The sequence below is a fragment of the Cyphellophora attinorum genome (assembly GCF_001299255.1).
Source record: "Cyphellophora attinorum strain CBS 131958 chromosome Unknown Contig6, whole genome shotgun sequence".
In the NCBI taxonomy this organism is placed as follows: Eukaryota; Fungi; Ascomycota; class Eurotiomycetes; order Chaetothyriales; family Cyphellophoraceae; genus Cyphellophora; species Cyphellophora attinorum.
In genome coordinates, this window is record NW_017253234.1 from 161,403 (window position 1) to 187,914 (window position 26,512).

A 26,512-nucleotide genomic window follows, 5' to 3' on the forward strand; every position below is an offset into this window, starting at 1 on the left:
AGGTACGCTCCAGAAGGCAACAGAAACATAATGAAGGTAAACAATCCAAGCCTTTCTTTGTGTCTGTTCCGCCTATATCAACTTTTTCTCTATTACTTGAGCCTTTTGCACCTGAGTACCATCTCTGTACGATGTCCTCGCCAGAAGACGCATGGACCGAGCTTGGCTCTCCTCCATCTGCAGCACACAATACGACCAGATCTCCAACCAATACACAAGAGATGACCACTACCGATGACACTACAGACCTTGCGAAACACGGGAACCAGATCGTCAAGCCTCCTAAGCGGCCTCTGGAGGAACATTCATCGCCTTCAGACCCGTCTAACTACCCTGCCGCCAAGAGACCAGCACTCGACAAAGCTGCTAAGGTTGACGACGAAAATGTAACTGCCAGCAATGTAGCGACGGAGGTTGTGTCTGCCACAGTCGCTATGGACGACACGAAAGCAGATCAGGTCGATGCGAGCGGAGATCTTGCTGAGGCTCAAGCTGAAGGACAAGCAACCAGTCCGTCTACACCATCCGATGCGGCGACATCAGCATCGTCCATCACGCTTCAAAATCATGCCAACGGCACGCGAACCGAGCTTACGGACCAAGCGCAGCTTCAGAGCGAGGAACGACCCCCAGCAGACCAGAACGATGACGAATCTCCTCCACCACCGAAGACTATCTACGATGCAGTCAATGAAGCTGCGCAGTACCGGCTCAGCAAAGCCAGGTCTGCCATCTTCACCACTAAATCAGAAGCCTCAAGTCTCTTCGATGTATTCCTTCACAATCTTCCTACTGACAGACAAGCTCAATACAACTGCACGGCATGCCGCCGTTTCATCGATCGTTATGGTGGCCTTGCACTAGTCAACGAAGATGGCACTTTGATCTCTATCCTCTGGCACGATGTTCTATGGAACGACAAAGGCTCTCGAGACCTCTGGGACGCCACGGGAACGTTCCGACCTGCCATTCTGGCTCTACGCAATCAGACCGAAACAGCCAAGGTCGTCGATCAGTACAAGCCACTTCGTGACCTACCTTGCACCTATGACCTCGGCCATCGAGAAAAAGGGGGCCACAGCCATTTCTACCTCAACATTCCACCTAGGTTTCATGTGAAGGAACACCCTGCTGCGTTCGCGCTTGTGAATGCCATTCAGTCTGCGCAGATGCTGGAGCGACTACTCAACGACTTTGACCTGAGCACTGCTGAACAGGCCCGAGATCTGCTTACGCGGCACGAGCTTTACAACGCCGACAACCATATCGCTGCAATCACTCATCTCGTTACCATCATGTCAGTCAAGCTGCCCCGTCACTACAGTGTCCGCCGACACAATCTGATTTTTCATCATGCTACGGCGGCTTTTACCGGCTGTCTCAGTCAGCTTCGTTCCGGGCCTCTGGGAGTGTTGCTGCGCCGTTTGAAAGCTGGCGTCCCTCACGACTCAATCCGTCACGAATGATACGAACTCACGAAGCCGAGAGCTACATGCGTCCAAGCTCCAACCCCAAAATTGGCGCCATCGTAGCAGCGGAGAGACTGTTCCGACAACTCGGCCTGACCAAGGACGACATGCGTCGGCGCTTCCTGACTCCTAGTGACATCCCTGGTCATGTCTATCTGTGGCAATCGGAGGTCGCCATCAGCAAATCGAACCACAATGTCGAGGACATCAGTATTTTCGCTTCACTCGCAGAAAAGGCCATCAAGTCTAGTGTACACCGCCCTCAGCCGTACAATGCAAGTTCATCTCCTTCGCCAACCAAAATCAGCTTCATCCAGCTCCTATCAACAATTTTTCCGGCCTCTTCCCGTGCGTGGATTGAGTTGGAAGAACGTCATTCGCTAACATTCTTCCTGACCGGTCTGGATGGCTCGAAGTCTCTGATGCAATGGCATACGACAGACAACCTAGTATCGAGCTACGTCTATACGAAACCAAAACCAGTGGCACAACACAATCTCCGAAGCAAAGAGTGGAACGAGATCAAAGCCATTATTCCACCACCGTGGCTGTGGGACGTTCCGGATGTTGCAAACGCTTTGAGCGGTCGAGATGGTCCACTGCCAGCAACGGGTTCGGCTGAGGAAGAGAAGTTGATGAGCAAATATTATCAGACCAAGAATGGGTTGTCTTTTTTTCTCGTGCTTGATGGAATAGAAGACAAGCAAACGAAGCACCTTTGCCTCTTTCCTGCCTGGTTGAAGAGCGAATTGCATGGTGTGAGGAAGGTTATCGAACGATACAGCAATGAGGGAGAAAAGGAGTCGATGGAGAGTAATCGGGCAGCGGGAAAGGAAGGTTACGTCGGCGGAGTGGAATTGTGGAGGGGCCACATAAAGCCAGTCTTGGTCAGAACAGAAAGCAAGGAGAATGGCGAGATCGGACTCTGGGAGGTCGACTGCTTTGAAGATGCCATGAGAAGACGTCCTGTAGTCTCGCAGGGGACGCAGATGGACGAGATCGTGGAAACTTTGGACAAGGCAGGATAAGGCTAAGGACCATCAGCGTTCACTAAGCTAGGATGTAACGACCAGTTATACTTGGTCAAGAGCGAGACAATTCGTTGAGTGCCTATGAATGTCCTGACGTCGTCGGTAGGTAGAGAATCGGAGCGCATCGTCCAGAATCCATTGCATGATCTGCTACAGCTCCTTACCTAGGTAGGCGACATTGAAAATGCCTGGCGCAGCACAGCGGAACACGTTGCTAGTCATCCTGATACAATAAGCCAAGTCCTACTCGCCCTCCCGCGCCACAGCTCGTGTTCGAAGTGCGAGGTTGTTTGCTTGACAATTTCGATGATGCAGACGAGTTCGCAACCGAGCCGCGCCCAAACAGTGTGGATATAGTGACGAGTCAGAGCCGGCTTCGACCAGAGAGAAGGCCATTCCTCGCTACGACACGATATGCAAAGACCGAAGCACTGGTGGTGTGAAGATAAGCCTCATAACGCAACCCAACGCTCAGCTGGACCGTTGGGGCTCGTTGAGGCGCAGCTGAGGGCCGAATGGGGGCGCCTAGAACCCTGAATTGGGCGGCCTTCTTCTTCCCCGGGAAAAGCTGCAGGTGATGAATCCTTGCTTCTGGGCATCGGCTCGGATCAAGATGGGCAAGGATGTCGTTGAGAGCTCCTCTTTCCCTCGTTATCGCACATGCAATTGGCTCTTGTTCCACTTCCTCTTCCCACTTGAGTCGAGTACATTGCCATTCACTACCTTACCTTTCAGCCGCTGTCCACGTTGCTCCTCCCGAAGTGTCTATTCCTACTACTTATCATTCCTGAAGACATCATCATTACTCCGCCGCGCGATAGTACCTCCTCCTACGTCGTTGAGTGCTTGGATACCTCGATTATATCCTCGACAATACCTATCTGTCTAGACATCATTACTTATTCGAAATACACCTACATCAGTACCTACCGATCAGCACACCCGTGCCTCGTCCCTGCACATCCGGCTGTCCGTAGCGAGCACCACCCAGCATATCCGGCCGTCTGCTGCCAGTATCGCCAGCAGGAAACACGCAAGAATGCCACTCTGCGGCGGCAAGAAGACCGTACAGCGCAAACTCGTCCTCTTAGGCGATGGCGCCTGCGGGAAGACATCGTTACTGAACGTCTTCACACGAGGCTTCTTCCCTGTATGTCCAAATCATCTCTCATACCGCCAGCTAGGCCATGCAGCGCACTGCGCCCAGCCACGCGCGTTCGACAGCATACTAACACGCGCAAACAGACCGTCTACGAACCCACCGTCTTCGAGAACTATGTCCACGACATCTTTGTAGACAACATCGCCATGGAGCTCTCATTATGGGATACGGCCGGGCAAGAAGAATTCGATCGCCTGCGGAGTCTGAGCTATGATGACACGCAGGCTATTATGCTTTGTTTCTCGGTATGCCTGCCCTGCCGCCCGGGCGTAGCCCTCCAGAACACTCGAGCTAATGCGTGGGACAGGTCGATAACAGAGGCTCTCTCGAGAATGTCTCCTCGAAATGGCTCCAAGAAATCAACGAGCACTGCCCGGGCGTCAAGATAGTGCTGTGCGCGCTCAAGTGCGATTTGCGCGAAGAGCAAGAGAAGGACGATGACGAAGAAGAGGCTGCACCACCACAGCAGCCGGCAGGTGGAGCGAAGGTTATGATACAATATAATGAGGGATTGGAGGTAGCGAGGCAGATTGGCGCATTGAGATACTTGGGTAAGTTTGGATATGTCGACGCCCGCGCACAGCAAATCTGGACGCACGAGGGACGAGCGGACTGCTAACAAAGTGGACAGAGTGCTCAGCAATGCGAAACCGCGGCGTCAACGAAGCGTTCACTGAAGCTGCCCGAGTGGCGCTGCAGGCCAAGCCAGCGAAGGGAGCAGACGACTCGAAATGCACGGTCATGTGAAGAGCATCGCTGGATGCTATTGGTGGGTTCTGTGGTTGATGTGTTGGTGCAAGCGTTGATATACACTGCACCGATATATGCGTTTGAAGCATTTGAGCGTTGGAGTTTGGATCAAACACGGCTTGGAAAGTGCCTGCTGAAAAAACGACTTATTAGTACTTTGGATTGCGGTCGGGGCACCTGCCAACTTCGATCTTTTGTCACCTCCTTGGAGAGAGCCTGGAGCACAGCCTAGCAGACTAGAGGAAGTTGTGACTCTACCACCTCTGGCCGCACGGCTGCACGAGAGAGATGCCGACATCATTTTTTGTTGATTTCTGGAGCCAGTTTTGCCGTGGATATCATCCCCTGTTCGGGAGAGGGACACGTTGAGGAGCGTTGAAGAAGATTTTCAGGGTAGTGATCTTGCTTGAGTAGGGTTGAAGCTGGCAAGGAGATGAGATATGGAAGAACAGTACGTACACACCTAAGACATGGACATCGATGACTTGAAATCTGTGCCTAAACACGAGTGCTTCGTCGTCCAAATTACACTCGATCATGACAGCCTTCAGACTTCTGAAAGGCGCCACCGGTTCTGCGAACGATGGTGTAGACGCGCAGAATCGCAGAGCAATAAGAAACGGGGCAGACGAGTGATTTGGTGGGTGTCATCCGGTCTGTTGAGAGTTCCAGATGCATCTCCGGGAAGGAGCTCTTTAGACAATATGGCCAGGCGTCCGGTCTTGACCACCAACGTCTTGTGAAGTAGGTATGCTCAAGCCAACGACAGATGTACGTTTCTATGCTGCCTTCCTCGACGAGCTTCGCCTCATTTTTGAGCCGCATCGCTTAAGGGTAAGGTCAATAGAACGTCCGAGGAAATGGTTGATTGCTCCTGGACCTGAATCTATCATTCTACCAAGTGCCCGTAGTTGCTTATTTGTCTCAAACTACCTTAGCTAACTGCCAGTGCCCGCATTTGACATCATGGTTATGTTTGGAGGCCCCCAGGTGTTGTTCTTTGAGCTACGTGAGCCATTCCAAAACTCACCCTGGCCGCTTTCGACTCCCACTCATGCGCTCCCAGAAACATGGCGTGCGATCTGCTCAGCACCAGCGGCAGACCACGCTCGTTGCGGGTTGACCTGAAAAAAGCCCTCGTTGATTCCTCGACAATCGCAGGTACTTTCCAGCCGGAAACCCATCAAACGCTACCTGTTCGCGCAGCCCTCGAAGCTGGTCGACTCAAGTCTATTCCTGACAGACACGCCCGTCAACGCGTTCATGCCTGACGCGCACACTCAACCGACCGGACTCCACGGCATGGGCACCAGCACACTACTCTTCATGCTCTGAATCAACGGCACAGTCTTGTGCACCGTATCTGCCCAGCCCTCGACACCCCAACTTTGCTCCCGCTTCAGCTTCCGCTCCTCCAGATCAGCAAACTGCCACAGATGGTGCACAGTGTTGAGATCTCCGATTTGCACAAACCACGCGCCCACGCCCTCCATGACTTGTCTTCTTGCCTTTAGCCCCTTACGCCAGTGCGTTTCCCATTCGAGCAGATTTCCTGGATGTAATGTGTAGGAGCGAAGCTCGAAGACGCCGCCCAGCTTGCGGGGAGGAGTGGTGGGCCAGAAAGAGAATTCCTGCATGAGGGAAACTTTCTTGGTGTCGATGAGTTTCTTGAGGTGGTGGTCGAATTCGGGGAATTCGGGGTGATGTTGGATTGAGTGGAGGGAGGCGTGATAGCCGGTATAGCGTTGGTATTCCCAGATGTGGACTTTGTCGATATTAGTAGGTCCCCAAGGTAGAGGGGCGGTACATACCAAAGGTATCAGCATCACCAACCTCAGTCCTCCAACTACCGACCAAATTGACACGATTCTCCTGCATATTGGCCATCTTGGGATACCACTTGCCGACCAACTCGACGTACTCATCGACCTTGTCGGGCTTGACCTGGTGGAAGACAATCGAATGCACGTACTTACCGCGGGCGAGGACTTCCGAAAAGGAGCGCTCCATCTCCTTGTCCATTTGTCTGCCCTCGGGTGTGCCGTAGATCAGGTTTGAGAGGGGCCCCTTCTTTCGGGAGGAGGTGGAGGCTTCGGTCTCGGCTTGACGGGCTTCGCCTGTGGATGCAATAGAAAGTGAGCCTAGCGCTGTAGACGCTTGTTCCGCGGGTATGCTTGAGGGATCGGGAGATTCTGCTTGTTGGGTGTCAGGAGGGAGCAACTGACGATCAGCCTGTTCCTTTCGCTTTTTGGCAGCCTCGAGCTTGTCTCGAAACTCCTTCTGCTTGGCGTTGTAGGCTTCGGCGCCGCCGGGTGAGACGTCGCCAAGGGCGGGTGTTCGGTGGTCGCGGCATGATGAGGTGGTGATGAAGGAGCGGGTGAGGGAGGAGAGTTGAGAGGTCGATCGGGGTAGCTTTCGGGCAAGCATCTTGAGGGAATGTATGTGGTGGTCGCGGTACTCGCTGTGCAGACGCTGCAGGAGGTAGTCTGACCGCGGTAAAGGTTGGACACGCGACCCCGCGGATGTAGGTAGAGAGTGAGACGAGGTCCCCAGCTGCTTTCGGCAAAAACGTACAAGAGAAGCAAGTGCACTCCCGGCAGGTGAGTAGAGGGGGAAAGAGGATGTGTTGCGCTCTGTCAACCGTCCGCGGGTTGCTTTGAGGTACGCTTAGGAGTTTTGAATACTGCTCAGAGACCTTTGAGGCAGCTAGAAGTTGAAGTATGTGGTCTGGTCATCAACCCGCAGCAGTTCATGGACGAGCCCGACGAGTGGGCGAAGTCTGGGGGAAGCTTCAACGTCAGATCGCCTAGCGTCAAACCGATTAGGCTAGACGCTCTAGGCAACTGCGGGGGGATATGGAACTGGAAAAAAGTCCTCCCGAACTTCAACCAGACGGCAAGTCACTGCATGCATGTGATGAATCAGGCGAGTGCTATCGAAGTGTCACCAACAACCAGCGGGGGAAAGTGCTAATCAATAATATAAAGCAAGGCACATCGTACCACTGTAGCCACTAAGACAACCTTCTCGACTAAAGACTTAGTACTGTCTCCCGCTGCTCACCCCACCCTCGACCACACCTCGCCTTCCCTCTCAACCACCACCACATCAACCATCACCATGACAGACACCCATCACCCACCACTCAACTACGAACCCTCTCTAACCTCAACCCACCCAACCACCTCCTCCACACTCCCTCCCGAAGTCCGCCAATGCCTCCAAAACGCCCGCTTCCTCCACCTCGCCACCATCTCCGCCGCGCCCGGCACCACCTCCGTCCCAACACCCCACGTCTCACTCATGAACTACACCTTCCTCCCCCAATACCGCAACGAGTCCTACCCAGCCATTATAATGACAACCAACGCTCGCTCCCTCAAAACCGAGAACCTGCTACACAATCCCAAAGTCTCCCTCTTGGTCCACGACTGGGTGTCTCACCGTCCGCCCACCGCCACTCAATCCGCTGCGGGCGCAAGGTCGGGCAGTCCACCAGCGGCGGCGACGAGGAGTAGTCTCGCCACCCTGCTGCTTAATATGAACACCAGTGCGCTGTCGAGTATCAGCACGACGATAGCGGGCGAAGCGAGATTTCTGGAGACGGGGAGTGAGGAGGAGCGATGGTGCAAGGAGACACACCTCGCAAACAATACCTTTGGTGATCAAGCACGAGAGGAGGCGGGGCTGTTTGGGAGTACGCCGAATGCGCCGGACGAGGATCGAGGGGAGCAGTTGCAGCGGATGAATAGTGCTGCGGCGGGTGGGTGTTATATCGAGGGGAATGAGGTTAGGGTGGTGGTTGTGCCGGTCACGGAGGGGAGGATAGCGGACTGGAAGGGTGGAGTTAAGGATTGGAAGGTTGTTGTTGATCAGCCTGCAACAGCAGACGGAAGGACAGGGTCGCCAGAGCAGAGAGGCAGGCCATTGCCGAATGGTATTGTGGACTGAGAACTTTGAGGTGTTGTGGACCGGAAAGATGTACGATATGGGACTCCGATTTGAGAGAGCGATCGGGGCTCGAGATACATGCACGGAAGTGACGAGATACGCACAGCATGAGCTATCTCAGACACATCGAACGGTAGGCAAGATGAATTCCGAACACAAAGAGACACTGTGGTACTCTTCGCAGTTTCACGTGCCTCACATGCTGTTGTTGCAGTAATTCACTCTGCTGGTATGCTGGGATCTGCAGAGGGTACGTTGGTGGCCGCCCAGAAGCTGCTATTGAAGACGGTAACTTGGGTCGACGTGAGCTTGGGATCGACTCTGGCCCTTCCTGTTCTCTCTCCCTCCACCTGATCTGTCTCGCGGCGAGGCAAAAGATGGCGTGATCTGAGTAGTAGGGTGTATACCGCGTCACCCTTTTTGCCGCCCTCCAGTGGTGTCGGAGCTGGAGCACCACGCAGATTGTACAGGCGCCTTGTTAGTCGATTGCCGCGGAGCCTTCCGAACATCTGCAGCAGATATTGAGACCGCTGCTGTCTCTCTAAACTTGCTCTGGGGTGTAGTAGCGTTGCGAGTATATCCGTCTCGTCGTTGTCCGCGGACAGCACGGCCGTTGGTTGGATTGGGCCTGTGCTCGCGGCTCTATGTAACGTTCCTACAACCCAACCTGATCACTCAGGGGCAAAGGTTGACGCTGACGTCGGTCGGATCTGATCAAGCCTCTGCTCTAATCGCGGGTCCTATCAGACGAGGGTTGCGCTCTTGTAGCGAGCACATGACGCACTAGATTCGTTTGCTGGGAGTCCTTCAGGCCATCATAGTGTTATCGAATGCAGCCATTCCTGAATCTGCAGTCACGACCCATGTCAGCATTTCGCCCCTCATACAAGCTTGCCATCCATGATGTTCAGGTAACATAAGGACTCACCATCTCCGCAAATCGCACTGCCACAGCAATTCCCTCTTTGTCGTCAAACTCGCTCTCCTGCCCAAATAAATTCTCGTCGCCCGCATCAAGACAATTCAAACACGTGAGCACCACGTCCGTATAGATCCTCCCCATCCTACTCGGCAGATATCCCGCAGCCTCTGTCATGCGCTTCTTCAGCGCCAGCGCCCGCCGCCGTTCATTGGTGTCCGCTAGGATCTCCTTCGTCCCCACAAAAGGAAGCAACTTCGGTGGCGGCGGCTGTGCTTTCCCGTCTTTGCTGCTAGGGTAGTCGACAACCGACGTCCAGAGGCCGATCTCGAGCAGGACCACGCCGAGGCTGTAGATATCGTGCTGCATGTTGTAGTCCGTTTCCGGATAGAGGCCCTGCCGCGAGGGATGTCGGTAGATATGCTTTTCCAGATTGGTGTCGCCTTTGCGCTGCGTCCAGCCGTCAGCCGGGCGAAACTGCTCGAAGCCCATGAGGAAGGGCTTGTCGAGAGCGCGAGCACCGGTCTTGGTGTCGCTGAAGAGGATGATGGTTTCTGGGCGGATGTTCTTGTGGACGAATTTGGCCGAATGGACGAACATCATGCCCTTAGCTAGTCCCTTGGCAAGGGCGACGCGATCGTCGAGTGGCACATCCGAGTCTTTGGTGCGGCGGAGGAAGGCGCGCAAAGATGTGGGTTTCTGGAGGGTGCTGGGGATGCTGAAGAGGAGATTGAAGGACGGCTGAAAAGCGGTGGCGGAGGAAGGCGGTTGATAGAGGATGCCCATGCAGTTGAGGACGTTGAAGCAGGTGGGCTCGGATTGCTTGAGGATCTCACTTAGGTCGTATATGGACTTGCTTGTGCGGTCGAGCTCGGCTTGAGAGTCAGGAATGAGGGTATCGACAAGGACCTGTTGGGACCCATAGAGGGCGAGGGAGACTGATGAGTTAGGGATGGTACCGCTGTTGGGGTGGTAGCCGGGAGTAAAGGGTAGCCATTTTCCTGGCAGGTCTGAGGCAGTGACCCCAGTTCCTTACACAGCACTTTGTAGCCGCCGAAGAGTCTGAGCTGGCTGACCTGGGGCATTTTGCTGTTCTCCGATGTGTGAGTCGATGCTGAAATCCATGCGAGTGAGGAGGAAAAAGGATGAGTCGAACCGAGCGTGCCAACTTTCTAGCTTCCTGATAGCCTCCTCAACGGATTCGTAGATGAAAGTGTAGCGCATTGCCTCAAAACTCGCTTTCCGCCTGAGACGTTGGAGTCGGCGTGGCTTGCGTTGATCTGCGCCCGTCAGGCTGTCGGATGCTAAGCGTAGATTGTTCTGAAGAGCCTGAGTGAGGTCGTGGAAATGCATCTGATGTCGTCCATCGAGCCGAGTCCATACTAGTCCTAAGACCTTTGTCTGCTCATCCAGCCGTATGCAGTGATCATTGAGCTGGAGGGCATGTTCCTGGATCCTGAAGTCGGCCTCCTGGAAGACGTGCCATCTTTTGACGAGTTCACAGCCGAAGCTGTTGATCGTCAGGATTTCGCATGATCAGGCTGACCTTGTACCAAGCGACATGGTTTATAACTCACCTGTAGCACCATGCGAGACCTCCGAGAACGGCGAGCGGTGTGCCGATGGGGTCCATGGCATTCCACGACTGCAGAGAGGGGGCGTGCTGTGATCAGCTTAAAGGCTTTCTTGCTGACGATGTCGATACTGCTACGATACCGGCAAGTAACGCGAGAAGATGTCTCGCTATGCGGATTGCCATCACTGAGCCGATCAGGCTCGACACGAGGCTCCCCTGGGCGTGCAGCTGCCCCATGTTGATGATTCAACTTATTGATTCGAGACCTTATCGAGCAGGGTATGATGGAGGGGCGGAGGGGTCAAGCGGCTCGTGGTCGAAAGTCTTTGACATCCGAGGCCGGCCCTAAGCCTGGGCTGGAACGCTAAATTGACGCCTGGGAAAGGACATTGGTCGGGAAGGCAAGTGGCACCGCGACGGCTCTTGCCAGCTCGCGATGGAGCCAGCATTAGCTCAAGCCCTACTTCAACCTCTCTTTCGGTTCCGCCAGTGAAAGAGGCATGCTCTTGCGACCATTGGGGTACTGCATGGCGCCAGCAGGCCGCGAAGCTGGCCGAGGACAGTTCCGTCGAATCGCACCCTACGCCCTCACCGGTCAGGGCACAGAAGCAAGCTATACTAAATTGCCTAGGCCACAAGAGTCTCAGTGTACCCGAAGTACACCGGACGAGAAGCGATGGACGATCTCGAAAGATGTTCTTATTCATCAGGGATCCCTCCGAGGCACACTAGCAGCTGTGTCGGTCTGCGATGTGTTTTGTAGCCCGTCGCGCGCCGCAGCGACGAGGTACATTTTGCGATTGAAGCTATCTAGGTAGTCTGGACGAACCTAGAAGCTCGAATCTCAATGCATTGATGAATGCGCATCTGGGTGGATCGTGGCAGGCCACCTGTCACACCTACGCTCTCGGCACCCGTAATCCACGATTCAAGTTGCTATGGAGCCAGCTCGATCTGATCTCGTCGCTCACTTTCGACTCGACGCTCGAGTCTACGATGACCACACAATCATCGTCGAACCGGTGAGAGGGAAGAGGAACGCCACGAAAAATGTGAAATGGGTCAAGTCAGACAAACGAGCATTCGGTCGAGGAGGCTATGGCCAGGTTTGGCGTGAGCATGAAGCGAACAATCCTGACAACGTTCGGGCAGTCAAAGTCCTTGAGAAGCCAGAGAAGTGCGGCGATGTACAACTCGAGTATCAACAAGAGCTTTACGCTTTGGCCGCGCTGTCGAAGGTGAGTCATACCATCTCGGACTGAATCTGGCTGACAACATGGGCAGCATCATCACTACTTCGCAGAGTTCTTTGGCTGGTGGGAGGACAAACACGATGTTTTTCTGGCGATGGAATACTTTCCACACCGTGATCTGAGCAATTGCATCTCAGCACCATTACCAGAAGCCGAGGTTGCGGACATCACATCACAAATGCTTCAAGCCCTGATGATATTGCACGACAAGATAGGCATCACTCATCGTGATCTCAAACCGCAAAAAATTCTTGTTGCCGAGCCTGGACCACAGTGGTGGATCAAGATCGGTGACTTCGGGATCAGCAAGCGATCAGCGAACAAACCATTCTCAGAACCAAAGGCACTGGAACGATTGCCTTCATGGCAGCCGAGGTGCTAGACGAGGACGATGACGACCCTTATACCAACGCAGTCGACATCTGGGCTGTCGGCTGTATTGCTTATTGCCTCTTCACCATTAATATCCTGTTTCAAGGCAAGAAAATGGTGAGAAAGTATGCTCGAGATCAGTCACTTTTGGATCCAATCTGGGAAAGATTGCAAGAGCGACAGGTATCTGCCGCTGCCATAGAGTTGTTGAAGGTCATGATCTCACCACAGGCTACGAAGCGTCCATCAGTGGCTGATGCTCTCGAGAGTGGGTGGATAACATCACATACGCAGCCAAAGGGCAAGGCAACGGAAGCTAGCGAAACAGAAGACAGCTCAGACGAAGAATTCATCTCGCCTTTTCAGATGAGAAGCCCCTTTGGATCAGCTCCCAACACGCTGTCGAAGACTTCGACTTCAACATCATATTTTAACACCTCGGGCACCACGAAGTCTGAGCCAAAGACAACGGGAATGTCGTCGACTGCCTCGGCCCCGGGCAACATCTACGATGCCTCTTCCACGACAAAATCCGAGCCCATGGCGGCGACGATGGGGACACCGGTAGCTTCACTGCCAGCGGGACAATATGATCACGGTCCGCAACCAGCTCTACAGAGCCTGGCCCTACGACCACTCCCACCTGCGCGCGTTCCGAACCCTCAAGATCAAACAGGCCAAGCTATGCCTGTTACAAACACTTCTTCCCCAGGAGATGCCGTTGATGCACTTACTGGCATTGCACGACAAGCATCTACAGCGTCCAGGCTGTCCAGCAAGATATCTTCAGAGGCACTCTATCATAGCCCCGTCAGCACAGGACCTGGATCCGGCTCAGTCCAACCGAGTACACCACCAGTAAAGATCCTGGAAGAGGTGAAGTCTCATTCACCAGTCCCTGATCAAATCGTACGCGCACACGACAGTGCCTGCAATGAGCGGTGCATATGCGCATTCTGCTCAGCATGCTCCTGGTTCAGACGTCCAGTCAGCGATAAAGAGGATATGCTAACCAAGTACCGGTGTTTATCGAGCTCTTGCTCGGTGAACCAGCCAATCTGTACAGCGTGCATCTTAAGTGGCGATGATGGGGTGACGTGGTGTCCAAAGTGCGGCGGCAGTCTCGCACAAAGGTTCGATCCCGTTCGGCAAATTATGTCAGAAGCAGAAAGGCGAAGCGGTGCTCCACCTATTTCACACACAATCAACGTGCCAGTCAGACCTACTCCCATCATCTCTGTGGAAGCTCCCCCAAAACCTACGCAAGCGACGTCTCTCAGCGCCGTCGACATGAAATTCATTCGAAGCAGTCCTCAATGGCTACTATTCCGTAAGACCGTACAGCAGCAACCAGGTATGCTCGAGCCCATCCTGCAACAAGTCGGTGCGAGCAATCCTCTGCTTGCTCGGATGGTCTCACGAAATCGAGAGCAGTTCTTACAATGGCTCGTCGAGGAGGGCGATAGTGAGACTTCCCCCTCGCCAGAAGGTCAGACGATCGCACTCACCTCCGAGGAGCGAGATGCTATTGAGCGACTTGTTCGGCTTGGCTTCGAGAGGGATCTGGTCATTCAAGCTTACTTTGCCTGCGACAAGAGTGAGGAGCTGGCGACTAGCTTCTTGTTCGAGGAACATGCGGATAATAGCAGCTCTGCTACCAAATCCATCCTGCGTGCCCCCGAGCCAGCGCCTGTGGACCCTTCCTCAAAGCGATTGAGCTTCGCACCCTTGTCCACACATGTCGGTCAGGACACTCGTCCGGAGAGGAGCCGCTCGCCATTCTTGTCTTCTGGAATCTCCTTGGCCCAGGACCTGGCAGCGACTTCGCTCTGCTCTAAACGATGCAAGTGCGCCATTTGTGCAAAGTGCGCTTGGAATGAGAGTACAAGCACAAGAAGAGAATCAGTCATGTACTCATGCCGACGTGGCTGCTTCGGGCTCGAGCCTGTATGCAACGCATGCCTAAAGGATGTGAACGGAACCCTGGTGTGCCCTCGCTGCGCAGATGTGCCTGCAGAAACGTACACCCGATATTCGCATCAAGGCGCGGTATCGGGAGAAGTGCCCGATGTTGCAACAGTCATCACACAAGGTCTCGCCGGCCCTGCTAAACTTCCGTCGGCAATCACAAAAGATGAGAGACGAATCTATGACGAGCTATTCAGAGCGTGGGATGCGGAGAAAAGAGGTCATATCACAGGTGCTGTCGCTATCAGGATGATGGATCAAAGTGGCCTCAACCGAGCTGATCTGGAGACAATATGGGATCTTGCGGATCCGAACAACGTGGGCCAACTTGACATGGACCAGTTTGCGGTCGCCATGCACTTGATATATCGCAAGCTGAATGGCTATACTGTGCCCACACGTCTTCCGCCGGAGTTGAATTTACCATCGGCACCAACCCTCGACAACTCGTCTGCAAATGCTCCAATGTCGCCATCTGGAGTCAAGCGCGGTGTCGCGACATTCCCAATTACGGACAGCCACACTTGCTATGATTCCTGCAAGTGTGCAAAATGCAAGGGATGCTCGTGGCAGAAAGTGCCAAGTGGAGATTCGTTCAAACGTTACAAATGCAAGCAGAGCTGCAGTGGAGGCGTGCCCTTGTGCGAAGGTTGCCTAGCCACCAAAGACAAATACTATCTCGTTTGTCCTGCTTGCCGCCAGAATGTTGGTGCAGAACACAGTGTCGATCGCAGATCCGTCGTAGCGCCAGAAGCGTTGAAGATCGATCAAGTCACACCATCCGCTCTCCCCACGTCGATAGCACAAGCTGAGGTTAAGGGTTCCGCGATCGGCACGAGCTCGACAGAGAAGCCTGGGACCCAAGATGACTGGGACTCAATATTCGCCACTGTGGGATCTACTTCAATCGCGGATGATGGACCTTGCCGAAAATGTACAAAATTTGTTGGCTCCATGTACTGGGAGTGCAACTGGTGCTCAATATCGCAGCCGAATAGCAAGATCTGCCTGAGTTGCTCGCCGCTTGTCTCGAGCACGGAACATCACTTCTGTGAATTCTGCATGCACACCAGCAGCCGGCTCGTCGACCCCAGCACGAAGAAGCCTGGGACCGCGGGCCCTAGCCAGCCTCCAGTGGCTGCTCCGATTGTCCCTCTTGCCAAAACACGCGATGAACTCTGTCGCAATTGCCACCGTGACCTCGGGAACGAATACTGGCAGTGTGGTAGTTGTCATGCCGTTGGTTCTGGCAAATACAAAACGTGCCTGAAGTGCATCCCACGTTTCATGCTGGAACGGTGTGGTCACTGTAGGGACACCTACCTCGAGCTTGTCAGACCAACTTCAGCACCCGTCCCAGTGGCCTCCCCAGCAGTATATGCATCAACTGCACCAAGCACGTCCATCGATAACTGCCGATCATGCGGGCAGACTGTAGGAAATGAGTTTTGGCTATGCAATGGATGTACAGCGAACGGTTCCAGGAACGTAGCATGTGTGAACTGCATTCCGCGCAACGCATTCGCAAGCGGTAGCCAAAGCTGTCAGTACTGTGGCTACTGCAAGAGGGACCAACTCGGGCTCGTCAGACGAACCGCCACGTCCATCGCTCCGATCGCAACTTCGCCATACGTAGGATTTCCAGTCGGCCTGGGATGCAGAAAGTGTAGCAAGCCATTGGGTTGCCAGTTCTGGCAGTGTGTATGGTGCAAAGTGACGCGGAACGATTACAGTATGTGTCTGGACTGCCTTCCCGTCGATAAAAGCCGTATCTCGGCCACGACCGGCTTCACAAGTGATCACTACTGCAATTTTTGTATGAGCGCAAGCAATCGGCTGGTGAGCAACGCTGCTAGCTCGTCTGTTGGATTTGAGACAACCACGACATCGCCAACGGTACAGCATACAAAGGCTGGCGAGCTTGCCGAGGGACTCTATCTGACTATGGCTTCATGCAGAACATGCGAAAAGCCTACAGGCACTAAGTCGTGGCACTGTCGGGACTGCAAGACCAACGGAGACAGATATCGGACCTGCCTCAAATGCATGCCGAAGAGTTCCCTCTCGAAGGGCATGCTGACACGCACGTGCACGGTATGTGGCGGCAGAAACTGCAATCTCATCATGGCGGAGGAGGAAGACCCTATCTTGATACCGTACCTGATCTCCGACGAGCCTGGAAAGGAGTATGATCCCAATAGCTGGAAACAAACTTGCAGCGTCACCTGCAAGTGCACTGAATGCGGCAGCTGCGCCAATAAATCCCCTTCTAACCTGCGGCACTACAAGTGTAAGCGCTGCCAGAAGCCAGTCTGCCATCGCCATATGGGCACCAATTCTGTCTACGTTTGCACCGACCCCGTTTGTCAGGACAAGATCATGTACCCGGCTAAAGGAAACGTGTTCGAGGATCTCTCAACGCGGGGCTCAACCGATGTCTGGCGCCGCGATCTGGGCCGGAAGCGACCCGAGGCGTCTAAGCCTTGCAAGAATTTGGGCTGCTATTGCGATGCGTGTCGCTCGTGCACAGCGGCTCAGCCATCGACGTACTGGTGTTCTACTTGTGTTCCAGAAGATGCTGGGATTGTCGACGTGGAGTACAAGCGCGGGAAGATGATTTCGAAGGCCAAGAAGAAGCATCACATATGTAAAAAGTGCATCCGGTATGCATTCAAAGTGCAGCAGCAGCCGGCCTGCTATGATTGTAACGGGGTCACATTCTATCGATGGTGGACTTGAGCAGTACGATCATTTCGGGACGAATGACCTTGTGCAGCAATTTGTGGTCTTGTTGCCTGATTTGTCCGGTAGATAAGGCAACGATAAAGACCTCACCACAGCACCCGGGCTCATGCTTTCTACTCACGAACTTGGCAAGTGACAAGGAAAGTGCGATGAAAGTACTGGCCGCAATCCGGAAACCACGAAACAGGAGTTCAGTAACTACATCTCCATCTTTACGCTCTGTCGTGTCGGTTTCACAGCAGGATGGAGTACACCAATAGCAAAGGTGTATTAGTCCGCGAACCACTCGGCCATCTAGGACTGGATTGGGAGCCTAGGCAGTTGGTGGAACCGCTCGAAGATCTCGCCGACAACCTTCCTCTTTTCCGCTTCGCCTCATTGGCAAATCAGTCATTGTCTGAGCCAGAGTCATCCTCTACCACAGCGCAATTTCTGACGATGTCATCAAGGATGGAACAGAAGCCACTGGGCCGCGAATGGGTCTATCTCGAACACTCAAATGTGCAGTAAGTAACGCCTGCCCACTGCAGCTTGATGCAAAGATTTCACAGTGTCGTCAAAGATCGCCGCTGCTTCGAGACCTATACACCCATCGCATCAATAGTCAAGGTCAACGACACAGACGACTTCCGAGTCGCAGGTGTTGGAACTGTTCGTATCAACGTGCAGTACGCCGCGGGCCCTTCACAGAATCGTGTTGATGGATGCATTCTGCTGGAGGGGGCCTTGCATGTGCCAGACGAAACACACAATTACATTGCTAGCGAGAGGGTTACCAGGTCATACGATTCCTTCTCCGAGAAGAGAAGTATCGATTATGGCATAGTTCAAGATTGCACGAACAAAGAGCCGCAAGCGGACTTCATGAGCGTTCCGTCGCTGTCTCTCCGTAATGGCGCATGGGCTTCTCAAATCCTCGTCTTGCAATTCGCCATCGACGGGCACTCTCTGGGCAAGGACAGTCACATATGGAGCGAAGCAGCCAAGGAGAACTGGGAGAGATACAAGACACGTCAAGGAGATGCATTTCAAGAAAAAGCCACGATGTTCCAGCAGCGCTTCATGGCCTTTTGGTACAACACAAATTAAACTGTCTCTCCTTGACATCAGAAGCTGAACAATCCACTGCCTCCTCTCCTCTTCCCCATCGGGTACACCACCAACGCGCTCAAGTACAAGCCTACGCTGATGCCGATGGCTACTTGCACCATTCCATAGCCGACGTTGAAGATGGTGCCACTGTAAACACTGTTTGGATCATTCTGGGCCGCCACAAACCCCTGCGTGCCATTGTTGATGACACTAATTGAACTGCTATTCCCAAAGATCTGGTTCGCGGAGTCGATACCTGCCACTAACGATCCACTCGCCGCCAGCCCGCCCGGCACCTGGACGTAGATTGCAGGCAACATCGCTGCCGCAGCCAGTCCGTGGAACACCCGGGAGTACATATTGGCCATACAACCAATGACGAACGCACCGATCGCATTGGCGACCTGCAGATTCGAAGCGAGCTGCGTGCTGATCCAGAAGTTTGCCTGGTGACCGGCGACCGCGATGAGCGCCATAACAGGGAGCTGCCGCCACTTGGCGTTGTAGATCAGTGCAACGCAGCAGGCGAATAGAGGCGCCCAAACGAAAGTAGTGTACAGCAGCTTCGGGCTCGAGTCATCTGCCTGAAACCACTTGGGAACCTGGCAGGTCACTTCGCTCACGGCGTCGCGCTTGATCAGGCCGAAGATGGTCGTACCCACGAGCAGCCCAAAGCCGAGGAAGAGGACGTAGATAATGGCGTAGACCATGCGGACGCTTCCAGAGACGAGGTTGCGTGACTGCAGCTCCAACGCAGAGTTTAGGACCATGAAGCCGGGGAGGATCATGGCGATGGAGGACTGCGAAACGCCGGAGAAGCAGAAGATGTAGTCTTGTGATCCAGGGTACTTGATGCTGCCGATGGCGCGGGAGACAAAGGCGATGACAACGCAGGCGAAGACTTCGAAGACGTTTGAAAACTGTTCCGATCTCGGTACGACACGCATCTGGAGCCATCCAAGGACGCAGCCCATGACAAAGATGGGTGGGAAGTCGATGGGGCGGGTATTGAAGGAGAAAGGGCCGACGACGACGGAGGCGAGGCCGAACATGAGGATGCGGAACCAAATATTGTGGCGGTCTGGTGCAGTGGAGATTGTCTCGAGTGCAGCGATTCCCTCTTGGGCCGTGAGTTTTGTATGGATGACGTTCTTGTAGACGTTGAAGACGTCCTTGAGCTTGCCGAGGTCAAGGCTGGCGGACTTGCGGACGATCTCGACATTGTTGGCGTAGATGCTATGGTCGATGAACGTGCACATCATGGCGCCTGGTATAAACATGAAATCTGCGTCGATGGCGAGGGCGCGCGCGGAAGCGGAGAGGTATTCTTCAAGCCGATGTGTGGGGGCGCCGTACTTCATGAGGGCGCCACATAGTTTCGTTAGGTATTTTCGACGTGCGATGATGTCGGAAACTTCGTCGACGAGGGCATCGTTGAGGTCGAGTTGCGAGCCACGTTTCAAGAACTGGTCCGAGATCGTGTATTCAGAGCCTGTCGACCGAGGTCGTGGCTTGATGCTTCTTGGGAAGGTGCCTGCTGACGCAGTATTTGGTAGGCCTGGTGTGGTTGTGGACAGGGTTGCTTGTGCCAGAAGGTTCGTCACGGATGAGCTTTCGGGCTTGTCGTACCACCGTACTTTTGGCGTTGATGAGCCGGACAGCCGATCGTGGGACCTTGATCGGCCATGCTTGCTTTCGAAATTGCTGTAAAATTCCCGCTGTTGCGCTCTTTGTGCCTGCGACTCGTGCTGAAGCGTGTTCAATTTTGAGGTAAGTAGGGCGCCGAAGATGCTTGGCTTGTACTGCTCTGGAGCTGGTATGTAGTCCAGATCGTGGACGTATTGATCGATGCCAGGTGTCTGTGTACCTGACTTCGACTGACCATATCCTCGCGTCAGATCTCGCTGTGTAAATGAGCGGACTAGTTGTCGGGCCTCTGTTGTGTAGTCCGGTGTCGTCGATTCGTCTCCCGCTTCTGTATCCTTTGCTTTCTCGTCATCGACATGTTCGGGTTCTGAAGTCAGACCCGAAGACTTTGCAGGCTTCCATCGTAGCGACTTGAAGACCCTCGAAACACCTGATGGTGACCTCGGTTCTGTACTGGTGCCTCTCCGCGCGAGCAAACCTGCCTCTAGATCACTCGTTGCCGAATCCGGTCCCGTGTGTATTGACGCTTTCTCGTTATCGTATGTGGGCGTCGATGCGCCTGATGAGCTTGCCACTGGCGATAGAGGTCGTTCTGGAGTTGCCATGGGAATGATGAATGATCTGTAATCAGCAACGCACTGCAAGCTTATGGAATCTCGAATTCATGTTGTTTGGTATTATGTACGCTGCGAAGCACGCGTTCTTACCTTATATTCAAACCTACAATTCATTGTGGCACACGATGACGGAACTTTGTGCTCAGAGCACAGTAATAGCACATTTCAATGACACATCGCTACTGTCGCAACACGCTTCCTCGATATCAAATTTAGCACTGAAGCTGCAGCAAACTTCCGGCAATGCGAAACATGTGGTGCGAGAATGTCTGAAGGGGACGAAGGGACGTGAAGAATTTTCGATGTAGGAGGCTGAGGTGAGCTTTTTGGGATTTCTTTGCCGTTTTGGGCCAACGCGGAGCCCCAGAATCATTGCTGCAGCGCCTGAAATCGGTAGTCGCAACCGGATTTTCGGGTGGTGGCACAGTTTAGAAGAGCCTCATCATTCTTTTGTGTGCTTTGCGGCGGTTTCGAGAATGTTCTTAATGGTGTCTTATTCCTCGGCTCGATGCTGATATTCTCTGCCAGCGCCTACATATACCACGATGAGCAGGTCGAGGGCATCTCTCTCCCACAACTCGGCGGGAGAGTGGTCATAGGTAACTGCAACTGAGTCAGCTTTACTGACGTACGCACTTGCCGCCGAACAAGGTTCCGCCAACCGGGGCACTGAAGGCCAAGCCTTCGCGAGCTCACCCAGTGACCCTGCTCCAGAAGTCCATCGACACAGTGCTAGCTATCGGTACCTTAAACGCGTACCTAGCAGCTGTCCCACGGCGTTGAAACGAGATGTTGCCTCGTGAACCTTCGAGCGGGGTTTTGCGGGGACGTGGCGTGCTTGGAGCGCTCTTCAAATGACATCCATGGTTCGGAGAGTCGTGCCTTCCCCAGCTTGCTGTTGCTTCTTGTTGCGCATCATGACAGGACTGACTTCCTTCGTCCATCCACTCTGACCACCATGACTGAAAATGCATCGGCGACAGTTGCAAAGGACCGCAAAGCCCGGAAGCGGGAAACGGATAGAACTGCACAGCGTGAGCATCGACGTAGACAGAAAGTGTACGTCCAACAGCTACAGGAGGCGGTTCAAGACTTGTCGGCACGTCAGACACGCGATGAACGACTTGATTACCTTGTCGCTGAGAGGACTCGACTGCAGGAACTTTGTCGCTCTTTATCCTCGAGGTTGGAACGAGTGAAACAAATCGCCGTTTCTGCAGAGCCGCTCACCAAAAATGAGTCTCAAAGGGAAAAGGACAGCGATGAGACCCATCAACAGCAGAACACCATGCTTCAGACTCCCGCGACAGTCGCGTCGGACGGAGAAGAGTGTTCTGTACAGCCCTGCGAGGACTATCGACCTCCTAACTGCACTTCTGAAGATCAACCCGATCCTGAACCTGTCAACAATGACATTGATGCTCAAAGTACACTTTGCGACCTGATTGTAGCCAGAAAGCACCTGCTGACCATGTGCTGCAGTTACTGGCGAGCTGCCCTTGAATGGTGACAATGCTGTGCTCAACGTGGACATTTGGAACCTGGAAGATCCCCAGCAGTCCATGCCAATCAATGCCGATACGTTCACGGACCAAGACTGGACACTTGCAGGCGTGGATGTCACCACGCACGGCGATCCAGATGCTTGGCTCATCAGAGCGCCGGAATGCTGGAGATGCAGGTCACGACCAACCCTAAAGCGGCGTACAAGTTCAAGGTCAAGCCCATGGTCGACCAGACTGGCCCGAGGCTTCCGACGACCAACGCGGACTCTCAGGCCCTTGCAGGTTGGTGGTCGGATCCGATGCAGCATAATGTCTTCTTCTCCACGAATAGGCCGTTCCTTGGACCGCCAGCTACTGACAGTTCACACCCGAGTCTAACGTTCCCCCGGTACTGTTCACCTGTGAGCTACTCAGATAAGCACGTCTGCAGCTTTATTGAAGAAGGTCGACGAGAGCTACAGCAAGGCCATTTCGAGGCTCGAACAGCACCGACACTGAAGCGGCTGCTGTCTGATCCACCGTTCGATTGTTTGTCTTTTCGCCTGTTGCAATTCATTAAAAGATACGGTGCTGTGCCGTTGCAGAATCTTTTGTTCACTTTTTGGGTGCAATACTTATTTCTCCGGGTGGGTTCGCAATCTTTCTTATCAGCCAGAAACGAGGTTTACTGACCCCAACCGTGTGCAGTGGCAGATTCTGGGCACCTCCGAATCATACTATCAGATGCCCGTGTTCATGCGCCCTTCAGCGCTAGAATGCATCGTCCCTCATCGCCCATTCATCGGCATGCTTGTCTGGTACGTCTATTTGCGCGCTTGTAACAAAGACAACGCATTCTCACGTGTCAATGCAGGCCAAATCTCCGGCAAGCGCTCATCAGAGATACGAACGATGTTGATGCCGAACTGATTGGAACACACCTTTTTGAGAACCTATCCCGCAACTGGGCACACGATGAAACTGCTTTTCCGGAGATCAAGCCAGGAACAATGGACTTGTTCGACCTGATCCAGCAACAAGCGTGCACGCTGGACGTCTGGAAAGTCAACCCGGCCTTTTTCAGCGTTTACCCTCAGTACGTAAACTACTTAGAGGCTGAGAGCTAGGTGTTTGCAATCTTCGGCTGTCTTGCTAGGCTAATCGGTACCCGCCACGCGCTATAGCAGCGCCGCATGCGCGACCCTCAAAGTGTTGAGCTGCTCTTTGTTCTCACAGATCCCGGACCGGAAGCTGACCCTGCTGCGAAGTCGGCTGCACTTGCTCCATACCAGTACATATGCAGCTGTATCAGTGAGCGCAATCAATAGTTCCGCACAATACCAGCGGTGACTCTGCTACCCGATACCATGGCTGATGCTTCGCCTGTCGAAACACCTTTCTGGGGCAGCACGTCATACCTGCCTCAACATAGCTGTCGGACGGGTTGAACAATAGTAAGAGGAAACTGCGTACCCGCGAGTTTAGTTCTTTGTACGAAGTACTCCAGGCTCTATCTGACTATATCATCGAGTCCTCGTCCGACTCTGCGAGCCGCAACGTCACTGTCGGCACGATTAACTCCAAGTCACACAACTACAGATCAAGGAGTTCTACGACTCCGAAGATCTAGACCATCCCTCGCCACATGTTCAATCAGCGCATAGGACGGCCCTGTCATTGGGCGAATGCCCCGTCGTCCATGGGCGAAGCTTGGTTCTTCTGACAAAGCTGTACGAGCATTGGGCGCGAGTAGACCTGGTCATCGAGGCAACTTCCCGTAGTGCGTTCTTCAAAATGATTCGCACAAGCCAGAAATGCGGATCCGTCGAACGAATTCTCGCAGGATGCAAGAATGTACCTAAGCCTCGACGGGATGGGGATGTGGAAAGGGCGAGTCACTCTGAAGGTCTAGGACGCCCATGAGCGGCTGCATCGCTTCATCATGAGTGCGTGCGAGGTGACGTGGGGACGAGTCTTGGGGTTCAGCCAATGGCGGCTTCTGGCTGCTGTGACCCTGCTCACTTACGTTAGTCAAAACTGACATAGCTAGCGTCCTTTCGAGAGCCACACGGCTGGGCTCCGAGAGCTCGCTACCAAGATGGCATCTCGCAGATGCACGCCTGCTGGCCGGCTCAACCAGTCTCCACGTTTTCTGGGGATGCTCGTACCCCAGACTAATGAATTTGCATCAAGCCCGACCACTACATTAGGGCGGTGAGTCCCAGGTCGTCGGGCCGTTTTGGATTCTGCCCTGCCTTCACCTCACTCTTCCATTCGTCTGGAAGTACCAACGTCCACGACGAGCATATTATACGAACATGGCGTCAAAGTCTCCCGAGAAGGTGAGCCAAGAGGAGCGGTTGAGTCTGTTCATGGAAAACACGAGGTCGACACCAACTCCCGAGCCCAACTAGCAGCAAGATACACAGAGTATGAAAAGAGCCTCAGCTTCTTCGATGCCGTCAAGATCTATTGGCGATCCTCGCTCTACGTACTTTACGGTCTCCTCCTGGCCTTCAACTACGGCATGGATGGCGTCATCGCTGGCTACCAAGTCTCAGTGCCCAAGTTTCGTGAGGATTACGGCAAGCCCTTGGATACAGGCAGCGGCTATGTTGCTTACATCATCACCGCCAACTGGCTGGCAATCTTCAGCGCCGTGGGTCAAGCATGCGCCGTCGTGGGAGCAGCTACAGCAGGATATGTCGCAGACAAGGTCGGACGCCGGAATGCTGCAGCCATCTCTTGTGTCATTTCGATTGGAGGTGTCGCAGCTCAGTATTGGTCCAATGGCTCACTCGGCATCCTCTGCGCCGGCAAAGCGATCAACGGCTTCCCGATCGGCATGTGGCTGGTCATTGGCCCCCTCTACGCCAGCGAAGTGGCTGCACTCCGCCTTCGCGGTGTCCTCAGCGCCATGACAAATACTACCATTCTGAGTGGTGTCTTTGTCTTCTCGGGAGTCATGTATCACCTTGGAGTCCTCCCTACCAAATCCTCCTACATGATTCCCTTTGCATGTCAGTGGATTGTCCCGGGATTCGTGCTCGTCACCTGCTGGATGTGGCCAGAATCGCCCGTTTGGCTAGCTCGGACCGGAAAGCGAGATGCAGCAAGGCGGTCTCTCGAGCGACTTCATGGAAAGAACAGCAGTATTGACAGAGATGGCATCCTCGCACAAATTGAGGAGACCTTGGCCATGGAGAAAGCCCAAGCCCATGCGGAAGACCATGACAGTAACAACTACCTGGAATGTTTCTCGAAACTGCACCGTCGGCGGACATTTATCGTCATGTTCGTGTATACTTGCTTCTATCTTGGAGGGAATACTTTCGTCCTTGGCTACCAGACTTACTTCTACCAACTCATCGGGTATTCTCCACAAAAGTCTCTGCTTCTTGGCTTAGTCAATACAGCAGTCATGTGGGTATTCAACGTTGTCGCTTGGTGTGTCATTGCCAACGTTCGCCGCCGACCACTACTGGTATGGGGTCAGTTTGGCGCCGCTGTTTGCCTCTTCCTTATCGGTGGCTTGTCTGTGGTCGGATCCGTCAACGCCTACAAAGCCGTCGTTGGGTTCATTTTCATCTGGGTATGTACAAAGTCCGGTGACTGCCTCTCATCGAGGCATGATACTGACAGTGTCAGGGTTTCTTCTACGAGATCTCTGTCGCTACTGTTGGCTGGACTGTTGGCAACGAAATTCCAGCCCTCCGAATGCGTGCACGAACAATAGGCCTCGGCAACATAGTCCTTAACTTCTTCACCTGGCTGATGGCTTCATCTTCCCATACATGTTTAACCCCGATGCTGGCAATCTTGGTGGTAAGGTGGGCTTTGTGTTCGGCGCAACGACCTTCATCGGATTCCTTGGAGCATTTTTCTTCCTCCCCGAGTCCAAAGACAGGACCCCAGCAGAAATGGACATTCTGTTCGAACGAAAGATATCAGTCAGAGGCTTTCACAAAGTCGACATCACTGTTACCGAGGACACTTTCCACCGGGCCGAATGAAGACTCTCTCGAAATGGGGGCGAGCACGATCTGAGGTGGCCTAGGGTACAATTCACTGATGTGAGGTTCGCACGATGTGGCTCAGTCGGGGATGACCACACAGCGGATGTGGGTTGTCTTGGAAAGAGCTACGAGATCGCCGTTCAGTCGGACCACTTGGGTGGATCTCGTGTTCTATAGTCATATCTCCCGAGGCTAGACTTCAGCGTGTTGCTTGGGCTCATATACCATGGAGGACATACTGGGATTGAGCAAAGGCTGTGCACATTCGAAGCGGCGCGTCCAATCAGATTAGCGCCTTCGTCCCCAGGATCAAGCCTAAATCTGACTTTCTTGTGAACAATTTCCGTGCGTCAGCGGTGACGACCGAAGCCAGGCGCGCTAAGACGAATCCCGCACATCCGAGTTTCGAGCTGCGGAGCTCCCGTCGTTCGCTCATGGCTTCCCTCAGTCTGACTGACAT

General features: G+C 53.8%; 9 protein-coding genes across 9 annotated transcripts; 6 read left to right on the forward strand and 3 right to left on the reverse strand.

Annotated features, from left to right (window-relative positions):
- Positions 1 to 131: 131 nt before the first annotated feature.
- On the forward strand, positions 132 to 2,497 carry AB675_1775 (uncharacterized protein; the record flags this gene model as incomplete). The annotated part of the gene is made up of 2 exons (XM_018141691.1): positions 132 to 1,436; positions 1,487 to 2,497. The coding sequence occupies 2 exons, from the start codon at positions 132 to 134 to the stop codon at positions 2,495 to 2,497; spliced, it is 2,316 nt and encodes a 771-aa protein (XP_018002776.1).
- Positions 2,498 to 3,539: 1,042 nt separating this feature from the next.
- Positions 3,540 to 4,409, forward strand: AB675_1776 (GTP-binding protein RHO3; the record flags this gene model as incomplete). Its single annotated transcript, XM_018141692.1, has 4 exons — positions 3,540 to 3,650; positions 3,746 to 3,907; positions 3,970 to 4,213; positions 4,294 to 4,409. The coding sequence occupies 4 exons, from the start codon at positions 3,540 to 3,542 to the stop codon at positions 4,407 to 4,409; spliced, it is 633 nt and encodes a 210-aa protein (XP_018002863.1).
- Positions 4,410 to 5,692: 1,283 nt separating this feature from the next.
- On the reverse strand, positions 5,693 to 6,839 carry AB675_1777 (NipSnap-like protein; the record flags this gene model as incomplete). The annotated part of the gene is made up of 2 exons (XM_018141693.1): positions 5,693 to 6,177; positions 6,224 to 6,839. The coding sequence occupies 2 exons, from the start codon at positions 6,837 to 6,839 to the stop codon at positions 5,693 to 5,695; spliced, it is 1,101 nt and encodes a 366-aa protein (XP_018003018.1).
- A 693-nt stretch (positions 6,840 to 7,532) lies between these two features.
- AB675_1778 (Pyridoxamine 5'-phosphate oxidase-like protein) lies at positions 7,533 to 8,363 on the forward strand (the record flags this gene model as incomplete). The annotated part of the gene is made up of 1 exon (XM_018141694.1): positions 7,533 to 8,363. One exon carries the CDS (start codon positions 7,533 to 7,535, stop codon positions 8,361 to 8,363), a length of 831 nt encoding a protein of 276 aa, XP_018002930.1.
- Positions 8,364 to 9,270: 907 nt separating this feature from the next.
- Positions 9,271 to 11,095, reverse strand: AB675_1779 (uncharacterized protein; the record flags this gene model as incomplete). Its single annotated transcript, XM_018141695.1, has 4 exons — positions 9,271 to 10,243; positions 10,319 to 10,792; positions 10,860 to 10,927; positions 10,994 to 11,095. 4 exons carry the CDS (start codon positions 11,093 to 11,095, stop codon positions 9,271 to 9,273), a joined length of 1,617 nt encoding a protein of 538 aa, XP_018002763.1.
- Positions 11,096 to 11,796: 701 nt separating this feature from the next.
- AB675_1780 (Actin cytoskeleton-regulatory complex protein pan1) lies at positions 11,797 to 17,190 on the forward strand (the record flags this gene model as incomplete). Its single annotated transcript, XM_018141697.1, has 4 exons — positions 11,797 to 12,096; positions 12,143 to 12,401; positions 12,455 to 14,993; positions 16,560 to 17,190. The coding sequence occupies 4 exons, from the start codon at positions 11,797 to 11,799 to the stop codon at positions 17,188 to 17,190; spliced, it is 3,729 nt and encodes a 1,242-aa protein (XP_018002636.1).
- Positions 17,191 to 18,302: 1,112 nt separating this feature from the next.
- Positions 18,303 to 20,540, reverse strand: AB675_1781 (uncharacterized protein; the record flags this gene model as incomplete). Its single annotated transcript, XM_018141698.1, has 1 exon — positions 18,303 to 20,540. One exon carries the CDS (start codon positions 20,538 to 20,540, stop codon positions 18,303 to 18,305), a length of 2,238 nt encoding a protein of 745 aa, XP_018003091.1.
- A 1,300-nt stretch (positions 20,541 to 21,840) lies between these two features.
- AB675_1782 (uncharacterized protein) lies at positions 21,841 to 23,163 on the forward strand (the record flags this gene model as incomplete). The annotated part of the gene is made up of 5 exons (XM_018141699.1): positions 21,841 to 21,979; positions 22,035 to 22,165; positions 22,210 to 22,683; positions 22,745 to 22,854; positions 22,911 to 23,163. The coding sequence occupies 5 exons, from the start codon at positions 21,841 to 21,843 to the stop codon at positions 23,161 to 23,163; spliced, it is 1,107 nt and encodes a 368-aa protein (XP_018002777.1).
- A 1,191-nt stretch (positions 23,164 to 24,354) lies between these two features.
- On the forward strand, positions 24,355 to 26,049 carry AB675_1783 (Alpha-glucosides permease MPH3; the record flags this gene model as incomplete). The annotated part of the gene is made up of 4 exons (XM_018141700.1): positions 24,355 to 24,378; positions 24,423 to 25,628; positions 25,685 to 25,786; positions 25,867 to 26,049. 4 exons carry the CDS (start codon positions 24,355 to 24,357, stop codon positions 26,047 to 26,049), a joined length of 1,515 nt encoding a protein of 504 aa, XP_018002753.1.
- Between the last annotated feature and the right edge of the window lie 463 nt (positions 26,050 to 26,512).